Source organism: Nannospalax galili, unplaced genomic scaffold, assembly GCF_000622305.1.
Source record: "Nannospalax galili isolate Female #2095 unplaced genomic scaffold, S.galili_v1.0 scaffold698, whole genome shotgun sequence".
NCBI lineage: Eukaryota > Metazoa > Chordata > Mammalia > Rodentia > Spalacidae > Nannospalax > Nannospalax galili.
In genome coordinates, this window is record NW_008341886.1 from 1810889 (window position 1) to 1826785 (window position 15897).

The 15897-nt window shown below is 41.0% G+C and overlaps 1 protein-coding gene across 1 annotated transcript in view; it reads left to right on the forward strand.

The window, feature by feature from the left end:
* Nucleotides 1–15897, forward strand: part of Ctnnd2 (catenin delta 2) — a 1011454-nt gene that overhangs the window by 534785 nt on the left and 460772 nt on the right. The window contains 2 exon segments of the mRNA XM_017799239.2: nucleotides 14995–15029; nucleotides 15377–15493. Of these exon segments, the coding sequence (XP_017654728.2) occupies nucleotides 14995–15029; nucleotides 15377–15493 (152 nt within the window).

Here is a 15897-nt window from a genome sequence, read left to right on the forward strand (position 1 = left end):
TCAAGGCCAGCCTGGTCTAGAAGCAAGTTCCAGGATACCTGGTGTATTAGTTACTTTTCTGTTGCTGTGATAGAAACACTGACCCAAGCAATTTATAGAAGGAAGAATTCATTTGAGCTTACGGTTCCAGAGGAATTACAGTCCATCTTGGCAGGGAGGCATGGTGGCAGAGGTGGCTGGAGAAGAGGAGCGAAAGCTAAGCTCTACATCTTCCAGTAGGCACAGGAAGCAAGAGAGCAACTGGAGATCCAGCAAGACTTAAGAACTCTCTAAGCCCACCCCTGTAGTGACATGCTTCCTTCAGAATAGCCATATCTTCTAAAATCTCCCAAAACAGTGCTATCATCTGGGTACAAAATGTCCAAACACTTGGAGCCTATGGGGGACATTTTCATTCAAACCACCACGCCTGGGCCTACAAAGAGACCATGTCTCAAAAAATACTTTTCTGATTGTTCTCAATAGATAGTGAGACAGTGTAGGTTTATTCTTTCCTGTAAACAGTTTTGTTTTCCTTCAAAGACCCACATATTAAACTGCTCATCCCTATACAAACCACAATTCATATTGATAGTGTGAAGGGTTCTTAATTGGATTTCTACAAGGACATGAAGTATGACACTTATGCATAGTTTATTTTATCCAAAGTGAAATTTCATTTCCCAGGCACTATTAACCTTAAGGTCAGGTGCTGACATTTCCTAAATGTCCCAATTCTAAATTAGGATAAAAAGAATGTTCTTTGTTTTGTTGTTTTTATGGGTGGTGTGTATGGTGGTATACTTCTGTGTTTCTGTGTGTGTGTGTGTGTGTTCACATGAATGTGCATGCATGTGTATGTGCATGTATGAATGGTATGACTATGCTAATTAAAAGTTTCCATACCAATATTTTACTCTGTTTTTCATATTAGCTCAACTCTTTTTAAAAATTACTTTATTCTTTAGTAGAGGAAATTAGATCAAGCCCATCAATTACAACTGAAATAAAATAAAAATCACATTTGGTTTTCTTGTTGTCTCTTCCTGCAGTAAAAAAAGAAATGAAGGAAACCTGGACTCAGGGGACGGGCAGCTCATTTCCCCCCAGGTAGATAGTGGTCTGTGTATCCTACCTCCTGCAGACTCTGTCCTTGAGTCACTGCTGCACAGACCGTCATTCACCACACCTGCACTGTGCTACCTTTTCGTCATTATCGTTTTCAATTACTGTGGGACTTTGTATGACATTTGCATACACGCTTATCATTGTATGTATTTCCTTTTCTGAGAAGAGGGCTCATTCCAGCAATGTGTACAGGCCTGTATGACTCAAGGGGTCTGAGAAGAACTAAGTCAACACCACCCACTCACTTTACTGAGGTCATTAAGCACATTAGGTGAGAAGGAATTTGTGAATTCCTCTCAAACCAGATTAAACTAACAAATTAAAATGAAGGATTTCCTCAGTGGCTGCGCATTTCCTGTGCCTCTTTGTCAAGCCCCTCTCTGGATGCTGCTTTCCCTTTTGCCTTAAACAAACATGAAGTTGTCAGGAGCAGAACAGGCCATGCTAATGACAAGTGCCACTGCTGAGTTCAGATTTATCTTCTTATAATTGTCACCACTTAGAAGCCACTGGGAATACATCATGGAACATTTATAAGTGAAAATGATATTTCATTTAACAGAAAGCTTGAGTGAGTTGCAATGGTCTTAATTAGAGCAAGGAAAATTAGTTCACTCTAGTTTATGCATTGGACTGAATAGAATAAGTGAAAACAAAAGACATGTCAATGAAGGAAAATAAAATGCAATGCTATTTGAAAAGACAGACTCTTTGTATATGTAGGGGAATTGGAGAAATCATTTCCCCTTCTCTTGTGTCAAGGTATATCCCGATGTTAAGAGAAAAGGGCTACAGTCATCCACTACCTTTGGCTCTCAGTCTTCCCAACAGGCTTCCTTCTGTGATAATTCCTGAGCTTAGAGAGGATGAGGTATGATCTAGATGTGTGCAAGTTCATAGCAGCTGTCCCGACCCGCAGGATACTTCTACAGTGGCACGACGAGTGGGGGTCCTAGAAAGAATGACAAATAAGGAACATGAAGAAAGGGAGCAAGACAGTGTTCTGATCAAGCTCCGTTTATTGAGTACACACAGCGTATATTTATAGTAGGCTCAGGGCGGGGGGAGTGGAAGGCGGGAATAGAGACAAAGGAAGAGGGGCTCTGGTGGAATTTTCCACTAAGGGCTAATTGTCAAAGAGGGGCAGAGGAGTTTGTCTGAGAAGGCATGTGGTTAACATTTCCCAGGACTAACATCGGTAGTAAATATTTCTCAAGGCTGACTTGACTTGGGTCACAAGTTGTTTTCCCACATTCCTCAACCAGGTATTATCTTATAGAAACTTACAGAAACCCATTAAGACTGTCTTTTCTCAAGGCCATAGAGATTCGCAGGAAACCATAAAGCTATCTTTTTCCCAAAGCCATAAAGATGTTTCTCTTCTGGCCTTTTGGCTCCCAACAGCAGCTGTGACAGAATGTGCAAGACTTGTGTAAGATCAAGCCGGACAAAATCCCAGTGTGGACAGCTGAGAGGTCACAAGTCCCACCCCTAGCTTGGGGGCTATTAGCAATTGTAGCCAGCTAGAGGAGGGAAGGTCAGTTTTCATAGGACTATGGCCCCCAAGAGACTACCTGTGCTCCAGTTGATGGCCGTAGACCCGTGCACACACTGGCAGGGCGGGGAGGTGGATTTGATGACAACATTTGTATGCATGTATGAAATTTTCAAACAAAACGTAATTACAGAAACAAAAATATTACCAGTATTGAGATGTGTAAAACTTAAGACAAGATTCCACTGTCACCATAAAAGCGTCTATAGTACACTCTTAAACAATAATTGCTGTTAAAGTATTGACCACATAGGATGATTTTGAGGTGACATTTCTGATAGTTCAGCAACTGATTGGAGGATGCTTTTATTCCAAACAAGGGTGTACCAATCAAAAAGTTCACCAAGGAGTTGATATTCTTACTAGATGTTGACTTATGACAAGTATGAATTGTTAGACATCTTTGTGTCACACTACGAATCTAAAGACGTCTAATTAAGTAAAGGATCCACTTACAGCAGCAAGAGGAAGCCCTGCACTGTCCTCGCTGTGCTCACTTCCACCCACGAGCACGTTTCGTGTGCATCAGTCCCAGAGCTTCATGCAGTAGCTTACAAACACAGATGCTGTTTGATCTCTGTCTTCAAGGAGATTGTGGTTCAGCAAAGGGAAATACTAAAGCACAGCTTAAGCCAGCGTATTATGATAAGGGATAAAGATGGGGTGGGATCACAGAGGATGCAAAGCCTCATTCAGACGCACCTAAGCCAGGCAGTTGAGATGAGGTCCTGAAGGCAGGCCAGGCAGTCCTCACAAACCAACCAGGCTCCACAGAAGGCTGTAGGTATGTTCTCAGCAATGGGAAACCTCTGAGGGCTTTTTGAAAAAATAGAAATTGTGCTTTAAGTAAGAACATTTTAATTTGTGGCTTTGCAAAAGATTTTAGATATTTTATAAGCAAATAGTTGTTTAGCAAGACCCCACATTCAAATCCTTATTCTTTCATGCAAATAATATTTCAGGATAAACAGCTGCTCCGTCCTTGCAGAAGGTATGGAATCTAATCCAGTCTTTCAGTTTTAAATCTCGCATACTCAATGTTGGAAAGTGGGTTTAAATGTGTGAGGTTTTTCTTTAGCACAATGAATGTGGAAAGCAACAGACAGATGTAATTAGTCAAAGAGGCCAATTTCCAGGAATTGGGATGGCAAGTTGGAGGACAAGCGTGAGAGACTGTCTGCAGTTGTTCCCTGCAAATCAGTGGAAAGAGCAGGAGCATGTTCCCCAGGCAGCAGCCTTGCTTCAATGACTTTGTTAACAGAGAACCAATGACTTGCAGTGTATGAAATCTGCTGGACTTGCAGAACTTGTACTTCGTCCCAATATGTAAAGCCAAAGTATTGCTTTAAATTTTCCCTGGAAATAAATGACAATGGAAAAGCATTCTGTATCCTGATGAGCAGGGAAGCTGGGGTATAATGTATGAGGTTCCCTTCAGGAGCAGACAGTCCTTGCACATGATCAGCAGTGTGACTGGTGTACTGTGTTCCAGGGATAACATCTCATTCACAGAACAGAGCAGAAATGAGTCCGAGCAGGTTCACTCAGCTCTGGCTGGGAAGAAGGAAGAACGAACGTGAGCAGCAGCCCCTTTTCCTTGCGTGTTCTTCTCTTCCGTCTCCCTTCTTTCCTTTCTCTTTATTCCGTATTCCCAATCTTCATTTCTTCTATTTTAATCATTACATCGGGAAAAACAAATAGCATCCTATAGACTGAGAAGCCAACTCTGGAAAAAGAAAATGATGCATGGCCAAACCATACCCCACTGTATTCTTAGTCTCCCTTTTTATTTCCAAATACAGATTCATATGAAAATATAAGATTAAAGTCCATAGAAAGCTCACTTGCAACTGCACCTGGATCCCGCTAATGGTAACATTTTATGTAAGCAATGCTGCATCGCAGCTTAGGACACTGCTATAATATACACATTTCCCTAGTTTTATATGCACTCATGTTTGTGTGTGTGTGTGTGTGTGAGAGAGAGAGAGAGAGGGAGAGAGAGAGAGAGAGAGAGAGAGAGAGAGAGAGAGAATGGTCACACAAATAGCTTTGTGCAATCACCACCAAAGTCAAGATGTCCAGGCACAGACCAGACACAGACACATTCTATCAAGCCAAGTCTTCCTTTTCCCTCCCCTTTGCAGCCATCCTTCCCTGTCCCTAGCTTTAAGACTTCGCAACCCATAATCTATTCTCCAGTTCTCTAGTTTTGTATTTTTTCAAGACTATTATTTATTTTTTTCAGGTAGCTTAATTTTTTAAGAATCGTTATTTACCTTGTGTCAAAAGCTTATGCAACAGAGGACCATGAACACAAAAGGACACAAATGGCCAAAGTATAGCGAATAAGAGTCTGCAGAGTGTGGGTCCTTGGACAGGACTCCTGTATTAAATTTTACCAACCCAGGGCTCAGGGACCATTCCAGAAGACAGAGTGGAAAGATTGTAAGAGCCGGGGCAGGAGGTGAATGACCATATGGAAATAGAGCCTTACAGACTCCTGGGACCTTGCTCATATGAACCTATAGCAATGGCATCAGCATGCACAGGACCCATACAAACTGAAGCAGACAAAAACCCAGCATAGAACTGGGGAAATGTGCAGCAAGCCCCAAACTTAGCTGAAGAATTATTGGCAGCTGATTACTGCTGGGTAAAGAAGAGCTGATCTTCTTAAAGGGAGGGACTCTAGATAGGCTGACTAGGTCTCAATGGATGAACTTGCACTGAGGAACATCTGGGGACACTAAGTTGACACGATAGGCCTTAACACAAACGACAGAATGCATGAAATCCACTGGAGAGGTATGTGAAGGTGATCCTGATTAGATCTGCTATGAATATTCATACATCCACTGAACTTCCTCAGTGGTCTTCAGGGGGTTTCAGAAGACTCAGGGTGAGAAGGCCGCTCCTGCTCCTCAGGGAGTGAAGGCTCAGAACGCAATGGCCTTTACTGTCCATGTACGTCATGGCTTCTGCTCTTTAAGAAAAGGCAAAGTCAAATTTTCTTTTTACAAATCATCTATTGTTCTCAAACAAAACAAAAAACTTTTTTCTCTTTCCCAAGAACCAGACAGCACACGTTTCCAGGGAATAGCTATAAGGCCTAAATTTCATTTATATTAACAAAACCTTACCTGTTCCAGTCCAACCTGGTGCCCGGGCTTTTTCATATTTGTAACAGGGACATATAGGGAACAGGTGAATAAAAAGCTGGAGATTTGTGTGCCTTAAAGGAAGCAAGGCCTGAACACACACACACACACACACACACACACACACACAGAGACATACGTGCGCATGTACATTCATGCACACAAAACTTCACAGCATAGGTATACACATTCATGCATATAGACCTGCTCACATTCACATATACAATCATAGGAAACCAGGAAACATAGGTTTTAGCCTTGTTTTTACTTAGGGGTATTCCTAAAATTAAGGAAGTACTTACACGTTGCAGGGATAATTTGGGGAGCAAAGTGATTGTGTACAAAAGATGCTGAGGACTGGCACTTGGGACATCCTTGATGGGTATCACTGTCAACAAACTAACGTCTCTTCTCCTCCTCAAATAATAGTAATGATGATGTTGTTGATGATGATGATGATGGTACCGTCATGAGTGATCCAGCTGCAAAATCCAGAGTGCCCTCTTTATTCTAGACTTGGAAAACGAAATGTTTACATTAATCAACAGCAGACTTTGAGTTACAGAGAATGCCAAAGTTAAACCATCAGTGTCGCAGTGTATAACGCAGCAACATTAGCACATAACCTACACAAATGGTTTGACTAAATCGTTTGGCGAGCACTTCACAACAGCTTCCCTAGTCATCAAAAATTGTAACTTACTAAGTTCCAATTTATGGAATGCCCACTGGCAGAGGTATTACGATAGTTTATTTTCTAACATGGTTAGAAATATTGCTCTAACTACGGCGAATGTCTTTTGTACTAGTCTAATCGTTTAAAAAATAATTTCTAGCCCATGCATGAGAAGTTTCCCAGGAATCCATAGAAGATACAGCATGAGAAATTTATACTTCATAATGCACCATTTGTCGCTGCTTCTGATATTGAATTTTATACATAATATGCCTCTTGTAATATAACTATAATCAACTCCTAAACTATAAAATGAATTTCATGACGAGAAACTTGAATGTCTTTCTTTCCCATGGTAAGTGCTTGGCTTTTGTGCAGACAGCACATTTAGGAAGATGGAGCCTCAGGGTAATTCTTTGTGGTTGTTATAAACCAGAGTATTTATTTTGAAGGATTTTTTTTAATGCATTTTCTTTCTTCCTAGCTTAGCTCTCACTGGCTCGTTCCCAATGTGATAGAGTCGTGACCCTCTGCAATCCATGCAGGAGCCACGTGTGCTCAGGCCACAGTGGGGGAGCTGATGCTGCGTTGTCCTATGGGTTGCTTGGATGATGTGTCAGTCGCTAATGATAAAAGTAAATTAGCTTAGGAGTATGGATTTCTAGAGCTTCAAACTAAAAAGAAATCAATAAAAGCAACTTGAATCTGTTATATTTTCTCACATGGTTTTGAAAATAGAAAATGGTCTTTCTGTTTTTTACTATAGTAAGAGTTGATGGCAGGTGACAGGAGAGGTAGCCTGGAAAACTCTGATCAGAGACAGGAGAGGTAGCCCGGATGACTCTGATCAGGTGACAGGGGAGGTAGCCCATGGGACTCTGATCAGGTGACAGGAGAGGTAGCCCAGACGACTCTGATTGGAAAACTTAGTTTAAAGCAAGCCGTCTTTCTTTGTAAATCACACTCTTCTTTATTTGGTCCCTATTTTACAGTGGGTAAAAGATAGACAATATAAATTTGGATGAACCTGTGCCATATTTTGTGACAATATTTATTGGTCCCCAAATATAGACAAGTTGGATTCCATATGACTGGCTGGTTGCACCGCATTCCATTCTGTGAACTGGCCACTCCTCAGGCCTTTGTTCCTCAAGGTTTGTTTATGGTTCCCCCCACTGTTGACAAGTCCTATCTTCTATCACTGTTCTATGGATTTTACATTCTTAACTTTAAGTTACATTCTTAACTTTCATAAAATCCTTATGGGAAAAAGGAGTTCACTGCGATTTCAGTGAGTTCACTGCGATTTCCAGACAGTAGGTGACTTACTGAAGGCCCATGGACCTGTGTGCAAAGTTTTTGAACGCAGCTTTTGATGCAGTAACTTCTCCAGCTCTGTACATTTGACCACGGATGCCCCTGTCCTATTGGAAGTTACATAAGTTAGCTTTCCATCAAAATAACAGAATCCCTGAGATAACTAACGGACAAAAGAAAATAACACTAATGGGCAGAAGAAGACGGTGCTCAGGCTCTTCGTTGTGTAGGTCTCAGTGCTTGGTTGGTTCACTGCTTTGGAGAGGCAAGGTGGTGCACTGTGGTAAGAGCATGTTACGGAGCAAACCCTCTATCATGTGATATCACCTCACTAACCAGACAGCACAGAGAGAAGGGCCGAGTCTCACAAACCAATGACCTAAAGATGTATGGACCTCTCAGGGGTTCCACAGTCTTCCCATAATGCCTCCTGGGGAGACATGACTTCAACGCATTGGCGTTTGAGGACATTAACACTCAGACTACAGCAAAAGTCATTGAGAGCTGGTAACTTCTCTCATCTAGGTACTCCAAGAGCATGTGGAGGCTTTGTTTGGTGTCTTCCCATGACTCCTGATCAACACCGTAGGTGCAGGAATTGCCACGCTTGCCATTTCTTTCACATCTTGCTCGCACTTTCCCATTTAGATCCTCCCACAGCAGACTTGACATACTGCCATCTAACAAATAGATTAGGATAAACCATAATAAATCAACATAATTATTGACATCAATAATTTATAATAAATGAATATAGTCATGACCAATTATAATTTATAAATAATTTTAAGCTGTTCCTTGTTTCCTCTAGATGTCTCAAGCCCCTGATCTTCAGATATATAACCTGCAGTGTTTCTAAGCCACATTATAGTTATACCTGAATAAAAATCCACCTACCTGTTAGTGTTAAGGCTGAGAGCAGACCAAAACTTGAGAGCCACCCATTCCTTCTGATTTCTGTCTGAACTGTCTGAAGCAGGCCTTACATAGACATTTATTCAGACAGACTCTCCAAAATGAATTGCGGAATGACAAGCTTGGGTCCACCCTTACTTATCAGAGAATCTTGAGCCCTTTGATCCCTAGGCCTCCAGATCTCATATACACAGTGACAAGCATACTTCCTAATTCTCACTGCCTTCAATGAGACTATGAATTCCAATACTCTGCTTCCAGAGCTTTGATATGCTAATTCAGCACACTCACATGCATTCACTATTTTGGGTAGAGAACAAAGTGGGGTCCCAAAGGATCAAGGTCTGGTGCCCAAGTCACAGTGAACCTGGCTCAGTGAACTTGTTTACATTATAGAGTAACTTTTTGTTGCAAGGTTAAGTAAAAGTCCTAAGTTCAGATTCAATTCTGTACATATTGTAAGTCATTCCTACATGAACCACTTGAAATAAGTGCATTTATTTAATCCTCATAATGTCTCCATTCCAGTTCAAGGCTTGTCAGAGTTTTGTGGATTGAACCTGTTAGATTTAGGAGAAGGAAAAAGGAAGGAGTTTAAAGTTTAGAAATAAGAGTCAGAACCAGACCTGCCACAGGCAAAGAATGTGTTCTCTAGTCAAGGAGCACAGCAAAGGCTGGTAGCTCTTCCAGAATGGGTATCTGCTTCAAAAGGGGGAGCAGTCTGGACTGATAGAGGAACTCTGCCGCACACAGGGTCTGGTGTCCTTGAGGGTCTCTTTTTCCAAAGATTATTTTCTCAGACAGGAAGGCAAGTTATCTGTAGCATCAAAAGAGAAAGGTGGTCTCCATAAACAGTCTCAGTCCAGTCCTGGGAGTGACCAGTTGATAAGGCCTGAGCAAGGTTAGGCTGCTGCTTTCCGGCCAGTTAGATGCTTTAAGGGATTTATAGTTTTCCCTAATGAGGCTTGTGGCTCTTCTGCAATTCACACATTCTATCAGAACATATCAGAGCTGGACTCCAGACCCAGGGAGTCCTGTTTCAGAGTTCACACAAGTGATCTTTTAGGTTAGAAGCTCAGTAGTTCACAAGTAATTTTTGTAGCCCTGTATAAATGTTTATCATAGCTATGGAATATGTTTTTGATTAAAAGAAAATGTGTTATCTAAGAAAGAAATGGGCATGTTATTTGCATGAAGGATATGACATTGATTTAGGAACAGTTCTATAGGCAGCTATAGAAACCTCAATGCAGTAACTGAAGGGAAACCAGTTCTACTAAAAGTTCTGGGAAAATGGAGCTATTCCCACTGAAAACTAGTAAGCACATCAACAACTATAAGAGGGAAACAGTGGCCTGCAGCAAACACTGTGTGGATCGATTATCATCATTTTTCCCATGTACATGGAATTTTCACAGACTGAGACTTTTGGCTAAGGTCATTTTGTTTTGCAACCACTCCCTGCTCATGTAAGGTGCCCCATGAAAAATTACCATTGAAAACTAGTTTCTGTTAGAAGCAAGGTCAAGTCATACAGATGCCATCAACATAAGGATCTTTGTTCCTGTAGAGAATCAAATATTACTTTGGAAACTATTTATATTTATTTTACAGTAGTTTCCCTTGCTTATGTTTTAGGTACTTTGTTTAACTTCAAAGCCAAGTTTACAAAAACATCATAGTTCTGGAGCTTAATTTCATTTTGAAAGAAGCTGGGATCAATAATGCTCCACAGGGTCCAGGGTAGAGACTGATGCTTTGGGCATCCAAAAGGTGAAAAAGAAAATAAGAAAATGTATCTGAGCAGGGTCCATCAGAGACAGGGTGTCAGAAGTAATGGGTTGCTTTGTGTCTTTTCCTGATGCTAAGCAAACCTCTGAACTTTCATATATTTTTTTATTAGAAATGGCCTGGCAGTGGGAGGGAGGCTATCACTGGAAATGGTGGGAGTGGAAATCAGTTTTCACTGAGCTCAAGGTGATTCTTAGCTTAAACGGATCCCACCACATACACACTTTATGCCCTTAGAACTTGGAAGTTCTTGGTTGCTGACGAGAAATGTGCAAACGATCTCAAAGCTGATATTTTGTAGAAGCAATTCTGTCATTTTCCTCACATGTGACATGGAGAAAAAGAGCAATGATGTCATTTTAAAATGGATTTTCCCATTATTTTAAATTCACTTATATAATTGAGGGAGCTCACTGTAGTTAATTCCTAACACCAGATCTGAGGGTGTCTGCAACACAGGCAGGATCCACGCTGATTAAATGAGTACTTAGTTCTCTTTGTGTCTTCCTTTTTTTCTTTTCTTTTTAGGAAACATCTACCATACAGCAGTTTTTAGGAGAAGGAATCAAGTGCATAAAATACGCAATTGCATAGAATCCCCTAGCAGAGAAAGGGAAGTATGCGCCTAAAGGAAATGAAATCCAAGCCAGGTTTCTCGGGGGATGGCTTCTCTCTATGCTCAGTCTTACTGCTAATGCATTTTAACAGTGTGAAAGGAATCAGGGAAACCGTTGAACTGATTAATGCTTTTGTCAGCCCAGAAGTATGGCCCGGCTCTGAGAGGACAGTTTTATACTCACCATCATTGGTACTATTTTTTTCAATTGTAATAATAAAAAAAAGTCGTATTCGTCTCGTTTCTGTGGCATTGTAAAACTGAAACACTTTAGAAAGAGATGAACTCAAAAATAAATATGCTATAATGTGATGATACGGAGCCCTGGGTGACAACTCACCCATTATTGCAGAGCGGCAGATAGACCCCAAGGATGAGCAACACCAGGGGTTCCACTCTTCTGTGGTAGGGTTGTCCTGGGACATTCTCAGCTCTGTCCTCTGCTTGGGCAAAGCTAAGACCCGGAGCTGCCTATGGACACAAACACTGGTACATTGCTGTGCTGGTTAGTATGACCTTCGTTCCACAGGATCCGCCCTCCCACTTCTGCAATACTGTTTTCTTTCACTTGCGCTCCCTGTTCTGTGTAGGCTAGCAGAAAAGTCCATTCTCACCAACCTGTCAAAACACTGGGCTTCATGGGAGAGAGAATGGGAAAAACTCAGGCTGGCTCGGCTGTGCTTGTGCAGGAGATGATGTCTTCATGGCTTCCCTTGTGGTTTAGGGAAACCTGGTTTCCATGCAGGTGGCTGGGCAATGTGCTCCTCAGTACCCCTGCAGGAGAGGAGAGCAGAACTCTATTGAGCCCAGGGCATGGCTTCCATGGGCCTACACTGGTTTAGATGTGTGGTAACTTAAGCAAACTCCTGTGACTTGTGACTGTGCATGAGGAGTTTGACTTGTTAGTTCAAATTCCTGATGAGAGACTTACGAGCTGTGTGGTTGACTTCTTTAACATCACTGAGCCCCATTACAAAAGATTATTGAGCTGGGTGTGGTGCCACCCCCACCCCCTCCACCAAAACCCAAAACCCCCTGCACTTGGGAGGTAGAGGCAGGCAGATGTCTGTGAAAACAATGCCAGTCTGGTCTCTGTAGTGAGTTCCAGGCCAGCTGTGGCTACAGGGAGACCCTATCTCACAAAAGACCAAAGGGGATTAAAAAAGCAGAAGCTATTTTGGGGCTGAAGAGATGGCTCAATAGTTAAGAGCACTGACTGCTCCTGCAGAGGACTCAGGTTCGATTCCCAGCGCCCACATGGCAGCTAACAACTGTCCATAACTCCAGTTCCAGGGGAATTCAGTGCTCTCGTCTGACCTTGGCCAGCATTGCATGACATAGGTGTATTTATATACTTGCAGATAATACACTCATAAACATAAAAATAATAAAATATTAAAAATAAACAAAAGATTATTGCAAAATAGCCAGGCCGTGGTACACAGTAAGCTTCAGCAAATGCCACAGGCTTGTGGTAGCACCAAGATCATAGAAAGGCCTGGAGGTAGCTCCTGAAAATTCTTCTTTATTATATCAGAAAAACAAACAAAACACCATTTGCTGTTCCCGAGGCTGCTATGACAGTTACCACACCCAGGTGGCTTAAACCAATACAAACCTATTCTCTTGTAGTTTTAGAGGCCAAAAGTTCAAAGCCATGGTGTCAACTGGAGGGGGGGAGGGGGCCATTCCCTCTGAAAACACAAGAGAAAGTTCTTCCAAACCACCTCCTGACACCTCTAGGGCTCCCACTCATCTGTGGCTTATGGCTGAAATCACTCCAGCCTCCACCCATCTTTACCTGCCCATCTCCCCTGTGTTTGTATCTGTCCTCTTCGTTCTCTTGTAAGGGCTGTGTCATTGGATTTAAAGCCCCTCTGTAGATGACCCATCTGAAAACAGTTAACTATTAAGACATCTGCAAAACGCTCTGTCCAAATAAGTCGTCATGCACAGGTTTCAAGATGTTTATGTAGACTTATCTTTTAAGGGAGGGCACCATTCAACCCACTACAATATAGAAGTGTTTTCTACGCCTACATAAATCCACTGCATACACACACTTAGAAGTTTCTGCTGCCTTGAGAGTTTGTTCAGACTCAGAATATAGAAGAATGAAGTTTGGAGCAGCTCTGAATTTATAGTGAATATCCTACATAGTGATTCTAGCATTCACAGCACATAAGGATCATAGAATTCTCTAATTCAGTGCAGACACCCAGCCCAACCTATGGAGTTTCTGAGCATATAGGTTTCTGGTGGGACTTCACCTACATTACATTAAAAAATTACCACGTGTGATTATAACAGAAGTGAGCACTGAGAGTTAGTCAGAATCAATATGCCTGAGCTCTAGTCCAGCTTCTGAAAATGACCTATGACACTAGTGTTTGAATATCAGGATTCAGATAGCACAGCCTTGAAAAATAATGTTCTGTGAGGATTAGCATCCAGGCTGCTACGGTTCAGATTTGTTGTGATTCTTGAATTTTAAGATTGAATTGCCTTATCTTCAGTGCCACCCACTAAGGGAAGCTGTCTTGGAATGTTTTAAATATTGATTTTAGAATTACTATGATAAAGGTTGAACTCTGCGGTTAGATATAACTTTGACATAATGTTATCTCTTTTTAATGCATGAAAGAGCTGCCTGGGACTGGATTTGTAGTTACCATTTCATGTGTCAGTCCTGTCTTTCGCTCTTAGTACTCTTTTCCATTTTGCTAATATGAGTTGGCTCAGGAACAAGACACCCTATAATCGTCATGTGCTTCGAAAGGCACTCACTGTTCTTGAACTCATTTAAATCAATCATAGCTTTTCTGAACATTGATTTATACCAGAATTCCCTTTTTCCCCCATAAGTGTATTCAGAAGCTGACTCTAAGGTACAAATTAAAGGTCTAAAATCCACTTACTGTTGGGGAACTGATGAGCTATTCATAGGAGCTGCTTGATCCAAGGACAGATCTCGTGAAATAAGTGCAGAAAATCATTCTCAAAATGGTGTCTGTCATCGACATACTGATTTCTTACCATTTATTGGCGAAGAAAAGGTGGTGTTGAAAGTATCTGCATGTACAAAGGAAGCTGCTCACATCAGAAACTTTACATTTGTTTAGCGATTTTATATTTAATAAAGCATACGCAATAAATTAACACCTATACAGATCTACTCTGGAAAATGTCATTGGTATTACATATATATATATATATGTATATACAAATGAGTCCTTCTATCTGGATCATTCCATAATATAAATTTTTAGGTCAGAATTTTCAAAATGTATATTTGGTTGGTGGTAATGTGTTGTTAATTTTCAATCACATAATGTGCTATTAATTTTAAATCGCATAATTTAAGCCAAAATAATCAACTGAAAAGAATGTGTGTAAGAAATGTCAAAAGTAAAAAGTTTTTTTTTAATCTTCTTTTTAATAAAATGAGATATACATTTCTTTGATAGGCTACCTTACAAAGTCTATATGACGCTGTTCAGGCTTATATTTTAAAGTAACTAAAATTGGATAAAACTGAATTATACATAAGCTATTGTAGATAACAGGATTAATGGATTGGATTTGTTTTTTTTAAAAAAAGCTGTCTTTCAGGAAAATACTGAACAGTGTCCGTTTATAACAGGGTATTATCCAGTATTATCAGAGAATCAAAAGAAATAGGCACCAAATGCATGAAATTAAGATTATATCCCAGTGGGATCCCTTTGCTCTGTGAGGGATTAAAGCAGAATTCATGGAGCCTGCTTTCCGCCCTGATGTGCCTTTGTGTATTGTGGTTGCGAGTTCTTTCTCATCTACTAGATGCATTACAGCCGTGTCTTCTCTTGTTTTGCAGTTCTGCAGAAGAGCAGTTTCACTGGCAGTCACAAGGTACAGTATGGCCACTTGATGACTCTTATACCTTCCTACTGTGATTGTCTTACCAACTTTACGAGATTTACTAAATATGAATTGGAAAAACCGAACAATAAAAATAAGTAAAATTATTATGATATCTCATAGTTGGGAGGGGGTGTTGTTAAGGTCTCTTAATTTTCAAATAACTTTATCTCCTCCAGGCACAAAGAATTCATTGACTTTGACTTCAGTGCTTGTCAACAAGGCTTACAAACAGCGTCTAATGGAAACCTGATAGATGTGTTTTATTGTTACGTGATAACCTAAAGCTTTAGTATTCCCTTACTGTGTGTTTATCACTTTAAAATATCTTATTTCAGATGGTCAAAAAGATATCGAGGATGAGCTTACAACAGGCCTGGAGCTGGTGGACTCCTGTATTCGATCTCTGCAGGAGTCAGGCATACTCGACCCACAGGATTATTCCACAAGTGAAAGTAAGTCCGAGAGCAAACCCCACTGGGTTTGCTTTTGTACTGTTTAAAAAGCAGTCTCAGGTGTCCCAGAGTGGCCTCAAACTCACCGTGTGGCTAAAGATGGCCTTCATCTTTCTGCCTCCACTCAGGAATGGCAGGGTTACAGGGGTATGTCACCACACCCAGGCTAAGCATGCTGGGAACTGAATGGAACCCAGGCTTCATGCATTCTGGACAGGCACGCCACCAACTGTGAAGCACATCCTTGGTTCTAGCAGTCCACGGGAAGACAGCTGAGCCATGGCAGCATCATTAACTTTTCCTTGTATAATATCACTACTAGCAATGTTTAATAAGGTTTTTCATCAAATTTTCAGTTTGTGAACTCATATTTATATATATATTTATATATTTATTTATATATA